The 13630-nt window shown below is 36.5% G+C and overlaps 1 protein-coding gene across 3 annotated transcripts in view; it reads right to left on the bottom strand.

Moving 5' to 3' along the window:
- Epha6 (EPH receptor A6) overlaps nucleotides 1-13630 on the bottom strand; it is an 858253-nt gene that overhangs the window by 504209 nt on the left and 340414 nt on the right. For all 3 annotated transcript variants that reach the window (XM_021209922.2, XM_029544433.1, XM_021209921.2), the window contains one exon: nucleotides 8428-8583. In XM_021209922.2, the coding sequence (XP_021065581.1) occupies nucleotides 8428-8583 (156 nt within the window). The remainder of the gene's footprint in view (nucleotides 1-8427; nucleotides 8584-13630) is intronic.

A 13630-nucleotide genomic window follows, 5' to 3' on the forward strand; every position in this document is an offset into this window, starting at 1 on the left:
TTCCTTCCTTCCTTCCTTCCTTCCTTCCTTTCTTTCTTTCTTTCTTTCTTTCTTTCTTTCTTTCTTTCTTTCTTTCTTTCTTTCTTTCTTTCATTATTAACAATAAAGTGAATTAGACCAAAATGTTATGGTCTGAAATATAAAGAAAGTCAAGTCCTGAAGACTTTGGTGCCAACCTCCAGTGCTGTTGAAGGATATAAGAACTTCATTAAAAGAACTTAAATTGAGCTGGAGAGATGGCTCAGTGTTTAAGAGCTCTGACTGCTCTTCTAGGGGTCCTGAGTTCCCAGCAACATCTTGGTGGCTCACAAACATCTCTAATAGGATCCATTTCCCTCTTCTGGTGTATTTGAAGATAGCAACAGTGTATTCACATAAATAAAATAAATAAACAAATATATAAAAAATAAAAAAAAAAACCAAAAACCAAAAAACCTTAGATGGAAGACTTAAGTCCCTGACAGGAATATTGAACAGTTGGCCCCTTTGTTGTGCTGCAATATGCTGAACAGTTTATTCCAACGCTTCCTCCTCACCTTCAAGATCTGCCTTGTGACAGATCTACTACGATACTCAGGAATTGAGACTGCAACTTATGAAAACAAAGTCATCATAATTTTTTCATCCACTTGTTAGATTTAAGTTGCTGCCCTACTTTAACTCCAAGGTATGCAATAATACTAATTCCTAACATAAAGAAAAAAATTCATGTAAATGTTACTAAAAATAGATTAATTGATTAATAGTTCAATGTTAATCTACATGGAATTCACATTAAAAGGTTCCATTTAATCCTCTAGAAATGATTAGGTATATTTTGGCAAATGAGCATTGGCTCTGATTTCAATTTGTAAAAGATAAATTCATCTGGTTAGCCAAGAAGTGCAACTTTAGACTTAATAGTGCTCTAAATTATATTCTTAAATATCTACATAGGATACTTTAAAGTGTTTGGCAAAGAAGTATTAGAAAGTATTTTTAGCAGTTATGTTTTTTCAAATTACTGTTAACTTAGAAAAATATCAAACACACAAATCAGCAACCAATATTAATTTCTCTACAAATGATTCTCTTAAAAAAGGTGATTAATTCATATTCTAAAGGAAAACAATTAAAATGTGAACTATTAAAGCAAATAATTCTTGGAATTCAGAATTGTTCATTTTTTTTTAAAAATTATTCACATACGCAAAACTTCTCCTTCATCTTTAATATTCTAGAATAAAGAATGGGTATCAATCAATATTTTTATGGCACTATGTTTGAAGAATGAAGCACTAATTTTGAATTCCATTGTATTAGTATTATATTATTTTTAAACTTTTAAAAGTAAAACAAATAATAACAGGCCAAGTACTATACATTTGTAGAATATACTCCAAGGTTCTCATCTTTTTCTACAAGTATGTTTTTTTTCACCTGGCAATAGTCCATTTTTAATCTTCCATTCCTTCTTTTTGTACCTTATTAGTCTAGGATTTTTTTTCATTCAGCAACTTTTAAGACTCAATATAGTCTCAGGAGGGTTCCCAACTAACTCAGAAAGTAAACAACCAAGGAGGTTTAGTAAGTCTCTAAAATGACAAGATGTACTAGACTTCTCTCTTCCAAATAAAGAGTAAGGACTTCTAGAGAGGCATACACCGGTGAGCAGGCTGGAAAAGGCTCTGACAACATGAGCTGCCTAGAAGAGAAACTCTGACCCGTCGAGCTACCTGTGTGTTAGGTAGTTTAGTTAGCTCTGGCTTTCCAGTGTTCATGAGTTGTTACCTGTGCTAGTGTGGGCTTTATGTGTAACATCTGTTTTGTTTTTTTGTTTTTTTTGTTTTTTTTTTTTTCTTTTTTTCTTCACTGTTTCATTTTTTAAAATTAGATATTTCCTCTGTTTACATTTCAAATGTTATCCCCTTGCCTGGTTCCCCTCTGAAAACCCCCTCCCCGTTTTCCTCCCCCCACACTTCCCCTGCTCACCAACCCACCCACTCCCACTTCCTGGCCCTGCCATTCGCATATACTGGGGCATAGAGCCTTCACAGGACCAAGGGCCTCTCCTCCCACTGATAACCGACTAGGCCATCCTCTGCTGCATATGCAGCTGGAGCCATGAGTTCTACCATGTGTACTCTTTGGTTGGTGGTTTAGTCCCTGAGAGATCTTGGGGTACTGGTTAGTTCGTATTGTTGTTCTTCCTATGGAGCTGCAAACCCCTTCAACTTCTTGGGTTTTGATCAATCATTGCTCTTTTTACTATCTGCCTCACAAACTTCTTGAAGTAACCTCAATAATATGCACTGGTTCACCAAATTGGAGTGCAGTGCGGGGTAGTATCCTTACTTTGGTGTGTTACCATTACCCTATTTAGGGTGAAGAGATGTTTACTGATGTCTCCCCAGGCATAGTGTTGCACAACAAAGTCTTTGTGTATTCAGTTTATAAATTGCTTTTACTTTCTGCATTACAGAAAGTATCTACTCAGATTTAAATATCACCTCCTTTGTGACTTCTCTACTCTCCAAGACACTGAACTGGCCACTTCTGTACCTCTTGCATATGCATTAAAAACGCACCTAAATCTAAAGAGTGTCCTTAGTTCTTCACATGATTTATTTCATGGAATTAACGATAATGCTACCAAAATGAACTACAGAAATGTATTATAGCTTCTCACATAAAGAATAAATGGAAAAACATAACCTAGAAAATGAGCTATTTTTGTTATGGCTTTGGTGTTAAACATTTTACCTACTACTGTGAAAGAAAAAACAATGTACACATACAGGAAGTCCTTTCTTTACTTGACTCAAATACTTCAAAATAGCATCCATTAGAAAGGGAAAAGAAAAATACAGATGGATTAAGCTGTCATAATTTGTCAGAACAAAGCAAAACAATGAGAGAGGAGATTCAAACATACTAGTCAGGTTTCCTGGAAACACATAACATTGCAATATAATTTGAATGATTTCTTTGAAACTATAGATGCTTTTGGATTAGTTTCCTATGTAAAAATTGATAATATTTAGTGGGACTCTTTTTTTTTTTTTTTCCCCTCCGAATCCCATCGTAGAGGCCAGGGAAAGATGCACTAGTAACAAGATTTTACTGATTCTTCAACACCAGAAGATTCTCCTAATAACTCTTCCAATAAAAATAGCTTCCCCCCCAAAAAAATTAATGAAAGAAACTCTCCTGAGTTATCTATTAAAGCGACTGTGGTTAGAGTAATCCATGAATCTCAAATGACATCTTGTACTTGTGGTATAAAATGGCGAAGCTGGGATTCATTACTTCCAGGTGCCTCTTCTTTAACATAGTGTCACGTTACTTTTTAAAATTACAATATTTCAACATGCAGCAAATATTTAGAGATGCTTTCTATAATGAAGCAAATACAGAACACAATCCAGCCTGTTAGAGGTAATAAAAACTCATTTTGTGCCGTCTTCCTTTCAGACTTCTGCTATATTGTGTTTACAGGGAGTCACCTAAACCATCGGCTTGGCTTTTGTGCTTCAGTTTAGGATGTGAACAATCAAGACATGAGAATGATATCTTTCACACAGACCTTGAGTTTTGGAAAATGGCTATGAAGAAAATGAAAAAGGAGCTGTAGAAAGGAGGGGGAAGCAAGCAGAGCAGGGGGGACATGATTGATGGGCCTCCTGGGCTCATCCAGGAAGTGTAGGTCCTGATTAGAGGAACAGAAAGAGAAGAACCCACCTGCTGTAGTGCGGAGCAGCATTTATTCTGCTCAAAATAAGAATGAGAGAATAATGACTCTGAAGTGGCCAATTATTCCAGAAATAATGAAGCCATGCTTCACAGTGTTAGTTTTAGAGCAAATGTAAACTGAAGTTTTACGCTTCCTTCCCAATCACTGTTTTTGTGTATCAAATACAAAGGCATGGTATTTTCCTGTGTATTAAGAATGAAGTTCCCAGGAACTGTTTTACTAGAAGGGTATTTGATTATAAGTTCAGACAATCACAACACAGTGTCTTTCCTGGTGTGTGGTTGAGGTAGGCACACATGTGATTTGCATTTGATAGGAACCTTTCTAAGGAGGCAATGTAAATGATCTCGAAATGCACAAATACTGCAGCACCTGTTCAGTCTCTCAAAGAAAGCAAATTCCTGATGATGTAAAATCATGAGAAAAAGCAAAGTAAAAAGTGCTGGGATCATACATTTATATTGTTCTGATTTTACACTCCTCTGTGCATTAAATATTTCATATGTATCTATTTAATCCTGTTCGATAAATACTTTAATTTTTTTCCAATTTTTTATTAGGTATTTACTTCACTTACATTTCAAATGCTATACCAAAAGTCCCCTATACCCCCCCCCCCNCTCCCCTACCCATTCACTCCCACTTCTTGGCTCTGGTGTTGCCCTGTACTGGGGCATATAAAGTTTGCAAGACCAAGGGGCCTCTCTTCCCAATGATGGCCAACTAGGCCATCTTCTGCTACATATGCAGCTAGAGACACGAGCTCTGGGGGTACTGGTTAGTTCATATTGTTGTTCCACCTATAGGGTTGCAGACCCCTTCAGCTCCTTGGGTACTTTCTTTAGCTCCTCCATTGGGGACCTTCTGTTCCATACAATAGCTGACTGTGAGCATCCACTCCACCAAATGCAGGCACTATTGCATACGCCATCAAGATTCTGCTGAAGGGACCCTGGCATAGCTGTCTCTTGTGAGGCTATGCCAGTGCCTGGCAAACACAGAAGTGGATGCTCACAGTCAGCTATTGGATAAATACTTTATTCTTATTTTTATTTATTTTGTATTCAATTTACATCCCCGTCACAGCCCTCCCTGCCCAGTCCCACCCTCACAAATCCCTCCTCCTATTGCCCTCTCCTCCTGGGTACTACCCCACCCTGGGACATCTGGTCCCAGCAGGATGAGGACTATCATCTCCCTGATGCCCATCCAGAGAATCTAAGTAGGGGGAAGGGGATCCAATAGCAGCGTAGAGAGTACAAGACAGCTCCTGGTCAGATTGCTAGGGAATCCATATGAAGATTAAGTTGTACATTTGCCACAAATGTGTAGGGGGTACTTTTAAAAGCAACACTTATTTTGTTGTGTAGTTTTACAAAATTCAGTGTGTTAACCTGGTAAAGTCCCAGTTATTCTTCTGTACTCTGAACTCTGTCAGAAATGGCCCTAATCATCAAGATCTGACAATGTGGAGTATCCTCTACAGAGTCCTTAGGGAAGTAGAAATCTTATATTAATGAGTCACCTGAGAAATAAAGTTTAGAAAGTATGAACTATATTAAGCTACTAGGCAAAGCATAGCATATTTCACTGAATTACTCTTACTATCTTTTGACTTACAGTTGATTAAAAAGAATTGAAATAAATTACTTTAATAATGTATGTCTCAATCAGCGAGTATGTTTTTGGGACTAGTGGACATTAGGACGGCTTCAAAGACCTTGATAGAGGTAAAGTTGGAGGCAGAGAGACAAGATGGGAGTTGACCTTAGATGTTCTTGGCTTGAAGTACAATTAGTATGCTTGTCTTGAAAGCATGGATAAATGAAGATTCATCAAGCTAAAGAAAATAGAACAAGGATAGATGAGCAAGTCAAGGTTGAGAGTAATAAAACTGGATCTGGCAGGTTAAGCTTGAACTGATTAGTTTCTCTGTTCATCAAATATTAAGGTACTTCTGTATGCCAGGTACTATTCTGAGAAGTGAGGTTGCAGTGTGCCAAAGCATTAAAGGTCCCATGTCCCCTCTGGTGCGATAAAATGACATTCAATAATGAAGTAGGAACAGAAATAAGTAAAGATTTTTCAATGATACAGAGCATAAAACATACAATTTGTTAACAAAAAGATCAAGGGGGGCAGGTGTCATTTTGAAAGACTGGTCAGAATATAGCCATCTGAAGCACTGCCATTTGATCCTGCCAAGTGGAATGCAAACAGCCATGAGAAGCCTACCAGAGAGAATGCTTCAAATGGTGCGAATCCTCTTCCGATGGGAATAAACTCAGCATCTTTGAAGCTCCACAAGTTTGCAAAGGCATAGAACTGTATACATTGAGAGGAGCGGGCAGGAGGGGAACATGTGATCAGATTTCTTAATCCAAGGCTAAAAGACTTTGGCCCTCAGAACACAAGAGCGGGAATATACAAAATTATCAACACATCTACCTACAGATGACAGCTGGAACTATGGGAGAGAATAAGAATATACTGAAAAGGCAGATAAGCACTGTGAAGAAAGCCAACATCTAACAGAGGAAGAAGGGAAACCATCAGTGTTATAACATAAGATAGATTAGGAAGAGGGTGAAAAAGAGATTGCACTCCTTCAGACTGAAAGTCACGCCCTAGTTCACTTTCTCAACTTGATGTAGCCTAGAGCCATCCTAGAGGAACACCTAGTTTAAAGAACTGTCTCGATCACCTTGTTCTTTGAGCATGTCTATGGGGGATTATTTTGATGGTTAATTAAGGAAGAAAGGATGGTACAGTCTACTGTGGGTGACACCATTCCTTGTGTAGGTGGTCCTGGGCTATATAAGAAAGACAGCTCTGTATGGACAGGGAGAGAGCCAGCAAACAGCATTACTCCACGGTGTCTGCTTCAAACTACTGTTTGGGTTTCTGCCCTGAATTCCCTTAATGATTGACTGCACCTAATAAGTTGAAATAAATCTTTTCCTTTCTTGAGAATCTTTTGGTCATGGTGTCTGCCAGACACAAGTGTGAGAAGTAGGATATGTCACATATAGTTTCACGGATGTGTGTGCAACAGCATGAAATGGAGTGAATGACAGGACAAAGATGTTTCTAACGCAAATGAAAACGAGGATCTTTGGTGATTTTTTTCTTTTCTCTCTCCTTCCTTCCTTCCCTCCCTCCCTCCCTCCCTCTCTCCCTCCCTCCCTCCCCCCTCTTCTCTTTCTTTCTTTTCTTTTCTTTTCTTTTTTTTTTGATATAGGTACATAAAGTAGGAGAAGGCTAATTAAACAGCAGTATGGTAGGTATCATAAATCTAAATGAAATAAAGAATGGATGCAAAGTGAATCATAGCTGCAACCAAATAAGGATGCTTTTAAATGTATTTACATGACTGGAGAGAAAAACTGAACAGAGGCATTTTAATGACAAAATTTCAATATAATATATCAGAAAATTCTGAAGAGAAAATACACAAGAGTTGACCCAAGGTACTTATAAAACTGGCGAAATCATAAGCCCCATGGCACCAAATAAGACTGGTTCCCTCTCAGCTTGTGGCCGGTGTGCTAGGGATGGGTCCTAACCCAAATACATGTTGGCAGCACTGAGTGAACATTGTAGGTTATTTAAAAAAAGAAGGAAGGAAGGAAGGAAGGAGGAAGGAAGGAAGGAAGGAAGGTAGAAAGGAAGAAAGGAAGAAAGGAAAAAAGGAAGAAAGAGGGAAGAAAATACCTAAGATAAGAGGGTGTTATGTTGGGGCAAATAGGGAAAGTTGGGAGGGGAATGTGGTCCCATTGGGGAGCACGATCATGATTTATTAAATTTATGTGTGAAATTCCCAAAGAATGAAATATAGTGAAGTTTCAAAAAGGGAACATTTTAAACTCAGGGAAAAATAAATTGAAACATTTAATCATTGTTTCAATGAGTTATATAATTTTCAATTTAACATTTCAGCACCTATTAATCCCCCAAATGGGTTCATTTTTGCCTATTATAGCTTGTTTGTGAATCTAAAGACTTTAAACCTAAAAGTTAATATTGTATATCTGCCTATCTTAGTGAGATAGCAATACTTTTACTGTTAAAATATATAAGACAATATTCTTAAGGAATAGAAAGCAACAAATCATTAAAATTCTGTGTACATTCATTCAAATTACCTTAATATTTATTTTAATTTGAATATTGTACTCTGTGTGTGTGTGTGTGTGTGTGTGTGTGTGTGTGTATAAAAGAGAGAGAGAGAGAACTGTGTACAAATTCAAAGGTGTCAAGGAAAACCAAGCTTGTCTGCAAGTCATTTACAAAACCTCGATTACAAGATCCTTTGGATTCTCCCTCACGTGATGAATTCAATATTTCTCCAACAATATGCCTAAAACTGGTTAAAAGGAAAGAATAGGGCTTTTATATACAAGCTTTTAATTTCTTCAAGACAAATTTTAGTTAGGGAAGATTTTCAGTGCCTCACAATATGGATGGTATTTGCATAGGCAAGATCTATATATATATATTTCAAAAAGGAAAGATTTCACATGTTTAGCAATTATTCGAACAGGAACCCCGACAAAACGGACTGTTCCATATTATCCAAGACACCTTTATCAGTACAGAATTTTGCACATTTACTTTTACATTTTTAGAATTTAAAACACAGAGAACAAGGTGATTCGAACCAGAATTTTCAAAAACAAATTGTGTAGACTTACTAGTACACGCCATAGAAGGTGGGTCTTTTTCTGCCCGGAAATAACCCTTTTCACAATGACAGACTGACGTTGCTTCCATGTAGGTTGAGCTATGTGGAGGGCATTTGGAACATTTTGTGTTCCCAGCAAATGCTTTGTAGAATCCTGGTCTGCAAGCTGTGTAAACAGGAAGAATAATTTCTTTTTAGCTATTATCACTAGAGTTTTTCTGTTTTGTACATGTTTTAAGTCAAACATACTTTGCATCGCAGAATTCAATTTTACGCATGCACAGCAAGGTCAATATACATGCTAATATTGATAAATAATATTAGCTATTTAATCATTCAATTATTAGAACATTTATAATTTTAGAAATTTAGCTAAGTTAACTTGGAAGGTATACATACTCATGGATATGTATACACAATCCTTTACACATTTACACACAACACTGCATTATATATGTGAGGATCCCCATACTCGACAAAAAAAAAGAGATGAGCTGGTGCATTTTTAGGTGATAATGTTAAATAACATTAAGTCACACTATTCAAAATACATCTCAATTCATTTTTACTTCTGACTTCAAGTAATTTAGGACTTATATTTTGCCTAAGGTACATCCTTAACAATTATGGTAGTGCTTAAATATCCTATTGTCTAGAATAGAACTGTATTGTTTTTGAGGTTTTAGCTTCATAATATTTTTTGGTACAAGAGTGAGTTATTCACAGTAAGAGAGTTACTAATTCCACACAGAAAACTTACCATTAAGGAATCAGCGTTCAGGTAGGCCTGTTAGCGCAGGTCTCTAATCACAGATACTTAAGAGGTTAAAGCAAGCGAACTGAAAATTCAAGGCCTACCGAGACTACAGAAGTAGTTCAAGGCCAAGCTGGGCAGCTTAGAAAAACCTTGTCTTGAGGTTAAACGTGAAGAAACAAATGGTAGTGTCAACAGTGTTCATGCTTGCCTGGCTGACATGAATGAGGACTTATATTCAGTCCTTAGGATCACGTGTGTGCACACGCATGCATGCGCACGCGCGCGTGCACACACACACACACACACACACACACACACACACACACACACACGCACATACTCAAAACTCATCCCATATATCAGTATCACTTTCAACAGGAAGAACATGCCAACAACTGTCTCTTCTTTGACATGCTAACATTAGCTACAAAGGTAACCAATTTAAGAGAACCTGGCAGTGTGCAAATAATATATAATTAATTTGCTGACATTTTCATGATTAAAATATTTGTTAAAAAGTACATGATTTCTACACTTGATTTTTGCATTATCTTAAAAACTCAGATGGTGCTCATTAACTCAAATATTTGCTTAATTATAAAGTTTAAAAGTATAAAATAAATGTTTAACAACTTCAAAAATGATCTTTAAAGTTGACCTTATTCAGAAGTTAAGTAATTTATTGATCTATTAAAAACTTAAAATCTAATAAAAAAGTCAATTTTATATACAAATGCACATGTAATTCAGGTGCTTGCATTTGAAAACATTATTTTAAACATTTAAATATTATTTTAAAGGCACAGGGAGCTATTTGTTTTTACAATATTTGTCACCCATTCAAATTTTACAAATATTGTTTACTAGATAAAAGTAGCCCAGTTTTAACTTAATGTATGTCTGGTAAGGCATGATTATCTTTTATTTATTGTCTTAAATATTGTCTTAAATTAACATAACAAGCCTCTTCTAGGTGTATGGCTAATATACCAGTCTCCTTCTAAAATCTTTACATGAAGTTGTTCCTACGTGAGTGTTTTTTCCACCTGATATCACGCAGCCTGATACCTTTGTAATCTGGCTTCTTTATACTTCACCATCTAATTGAGGGACACCTGAATTCTTCTTCGAAACTGGAATCCTGATTTACTAGCTCACAGAAATCCACACTGCTTTCCTTTAACTCTAAATGATTTAACAACATCTGACATTTGACATATTTAGTTCTAAAAACCATCTCCCACTAGATTGTGTGCTTTATCAAGCAGAGATTTCTGTCTGTTTCATCTGCTAAAGTTCATCTCCTGGGCCTAAAAGACTGCGAGGCATTATTAGGCCATCGAAGAATTTTTGGTACATAGATGGGAGACTAATGAGGGATTTCTTTAATTTCTATGAAATCCCCAGGTTCTATTTAACAAATTATCTGCTGTTAACCTTTCTCTGGGTTGGCAATGCTCCTTTCTTTAGGCTAAAACTATGACCTACGCATTGTATTAACCGCTACTTGTGTTCCTGGTCCCATGGATCCAGTTCACAAACACATCTACCACCATTTCAATGTATTTCCTATGTTAAATATTTATTTGGTCCCTGTAGGTTTCACAAGAACAAGTTGGCACAATCCCTGTCAGTAATAGGTGCTTACATCCATCAATAACGCTATATATTGAGATTGCTGTCCTAATTAATTTTCTGCAAAGAACCATGCATGTCTACTTGGTACATGCTGTGGTCATGGCATTAATTATCTTATAATATATTTAAAGTGGTTTTCTTTTCCGTTTTGAAGTACTACCTAATAATTATGGTATGAATATGCTATCTTAAAATTTATGTATCTAAGGTAAAATATGAGTGCTTTAACCTAGCAAAATAAACTATTTAGGGGGTGTGATGGTTATTCCTGGTTGTCAGCTTAAGGACATCTGGAATGACCTACAATCCAGAAGTGGAAGGCACACCTGTGATCCAGATCCTGAGACTGGAAGACAAATTTCTGACCTGGATCCTGACATGGAGATCTTGAAGCATAGTGGCCATGAAAATCTTAGACCCAGGTAAGGTAGTACATGCCTTTAACTCCAGGAGACTGAGACAAGCAGATCTCTGAGTTCAAGGTCAGCCTGTGACCAAAACAAGATTTAGATCCAGGTGTTCTGGTACACACCTTGAATCTGGGCTACACCTTCTGCTGGATGCCTACATAAGGACAATGGAAGAAGGAAGATTCATTCTTTGCCTGCTTGTACTTGCCAGTACATATGTTGGAGCCTGCTTCTATTGAAGTTCAGCTTAAGCAAGTAGCCTCGTGGGACTGAGCAACTACTAGATTCCTGGGCTTCCCATCTACAGCTGCCCTGGACTACAGACTGGAAGTCATTACAGTACCCTTATTATATAGAGACACTGCATAAGTTCTGTGACTTTAGAGAACCCTGAGTAACATAAGGGGGAAAATGTAAAGGTTTGAAAGGGATGTATCTCAGTTGGTAGAGTGCTTCACCAGCAAACATGAAACACTGACGTCCATGCTTGGCACCATATAAACTGGTCATGATGCCAGCCCATGCCTGTAATCTCAGCACTTGAGACATGTGGATAAGGGGATCAGAAGTACAAAATTATGTTTGGTGACATAGTAACGCCAAGCTGGCATAATGAGACCCTGTCTCAAAATAAAAAGTAAAATAAGATAATACAGTAAAACAAAATGATACTAAATAGAACAAAATGAGATAATAAAAGAAAAATTTCCATTTGAAATTAGGTTTATGTCAATACAAATGTATTTTCCTGTTTAGCATTTGAAGTTTATATTACTTACATATACATACATGTGTGTGTATGTGTGTATACAAATAATTCTGGTATTAAAGATAACAGAAACATGTTATTCTAAGCACATACATTTTCTGGCATAGCATACATTAGTGTCACATAGACTACATAACTTGATATTGTGTCATAAATGAATAAAGTTGAGTTATCACATTTGTGAACTGAAGGTTCATTTACATAGACAAGACAGAGATGGACATCTCTTGGATGATATCTACTGTTTTTAGTTTTCATACTTTTTAAATTGAATGAGATAACTCATAATAAATTCCTTATTACTTGCTATAAGATTACTGTAATTAGAGAAACAGAGGAATGGTCTGTATCCAGCTAGTGGTTTAAACTTTGTAGCTTTGCTTGAAATGAAATAGCAGCATCCATACCTTGAGAACTCTGTAACTGCTTTCTTATAAATATTTTTTGGCTTTTCCTATCTCATCCTGTTTCCCTATTTATAAGATGTGCATTTCTTGCCTCCAATGAACAAAATAAGCAAAACAGCCTGACGATTGCCTATAGCACAGGTATGAATATCTTTCAGCATGTCAACCCTGTATGAAATATTGTTGGAATGTTAATGTTTTCTGATGTGGTTGTTTCTGTTCTTTTACTTCTCTTTTAGAGAAGAAATTATTTAGATATGGGCCTACAGTTTAAATCCTCATTGCATTCAATTATTGTGTCCACTGTGCCTTCCATCCAGAATCATATGAATCTGGTTTTTAAATCTATGCCTTGACCTGATGCATTCATCTCAGGGATGCCTGCCTCTGATTTCTGCCAGCTCGATTTTTCCCCAAAGTCACTGCAGTTGCATTTCTAAACACATGGTATGACTGCAGTGCTGTGATTTGTACATCAGGAAATGGAAAATGGTTACTGTATGCCTGTATCTGACCTTCTGTGTGATTCGGTACAGATAAAAGTGAAGAATAATAATTTTATACATTTTAATGATTATATAAATGTATGATTCACTTGATTTAGGGTCTTTGTGTACAGTCTGAAGTATATACTATGTTGTGCATGGTGGGTAAAGTTTAGCAATGCAAAAATCTTTGAAATACCAGGCTAGTGTTTATATTATTCTCCAGTTTGTTGAACATCTATCTACACAGTGCTGGGTTTCCATTTTACTCCACAAACACACTCACACAAACACAAGCTCATACACAAACACTCTGTTATGGTGTTATGGAGATGGCTCAGAGGTTAATGTTTTTATGTAATCATGAGAACCTGAGGTGAGCCCCTAGATCCCAATAAACCTGGACACAGTATAGCACACCTGTGATGCTAACATCCTATGACAAAATGAGGGGAGGAGAAAAAAAGATGCCCAGGTGCCTGTGGGTCAGTTAGCTAACCTGACAAGTGTATCAGTGAACAATTTTATATATATATATATATGTATATATATATACACACACATCCGGTAGATGTTTGTGCTGAAATCAAATGCCTTTGGCCTCTTCATCTTTTTTGGAGAGAGAGAGATTTTAATGACTGCATCTTTTTCCTATACATTTATTTAAATTGCTTATCTGATCTTGATTTAACTTTGTTAAATGGTGTCTACTAAGAAAACTATCCATTTCATTTTGTTTTTTTTTTT

Source organism: Mus pahari, chromosome 12 (assembly GCF_900095145.1).
Source record: "Mus pahari chromosome 12, PAHARI_EIJ_v1.1, whole genome shotgun sequence".
NCBI lineage: Eukaryota > Metazoa > Chordata > Mammalia > Rodentia > Muridae > Mus > Mus pahari.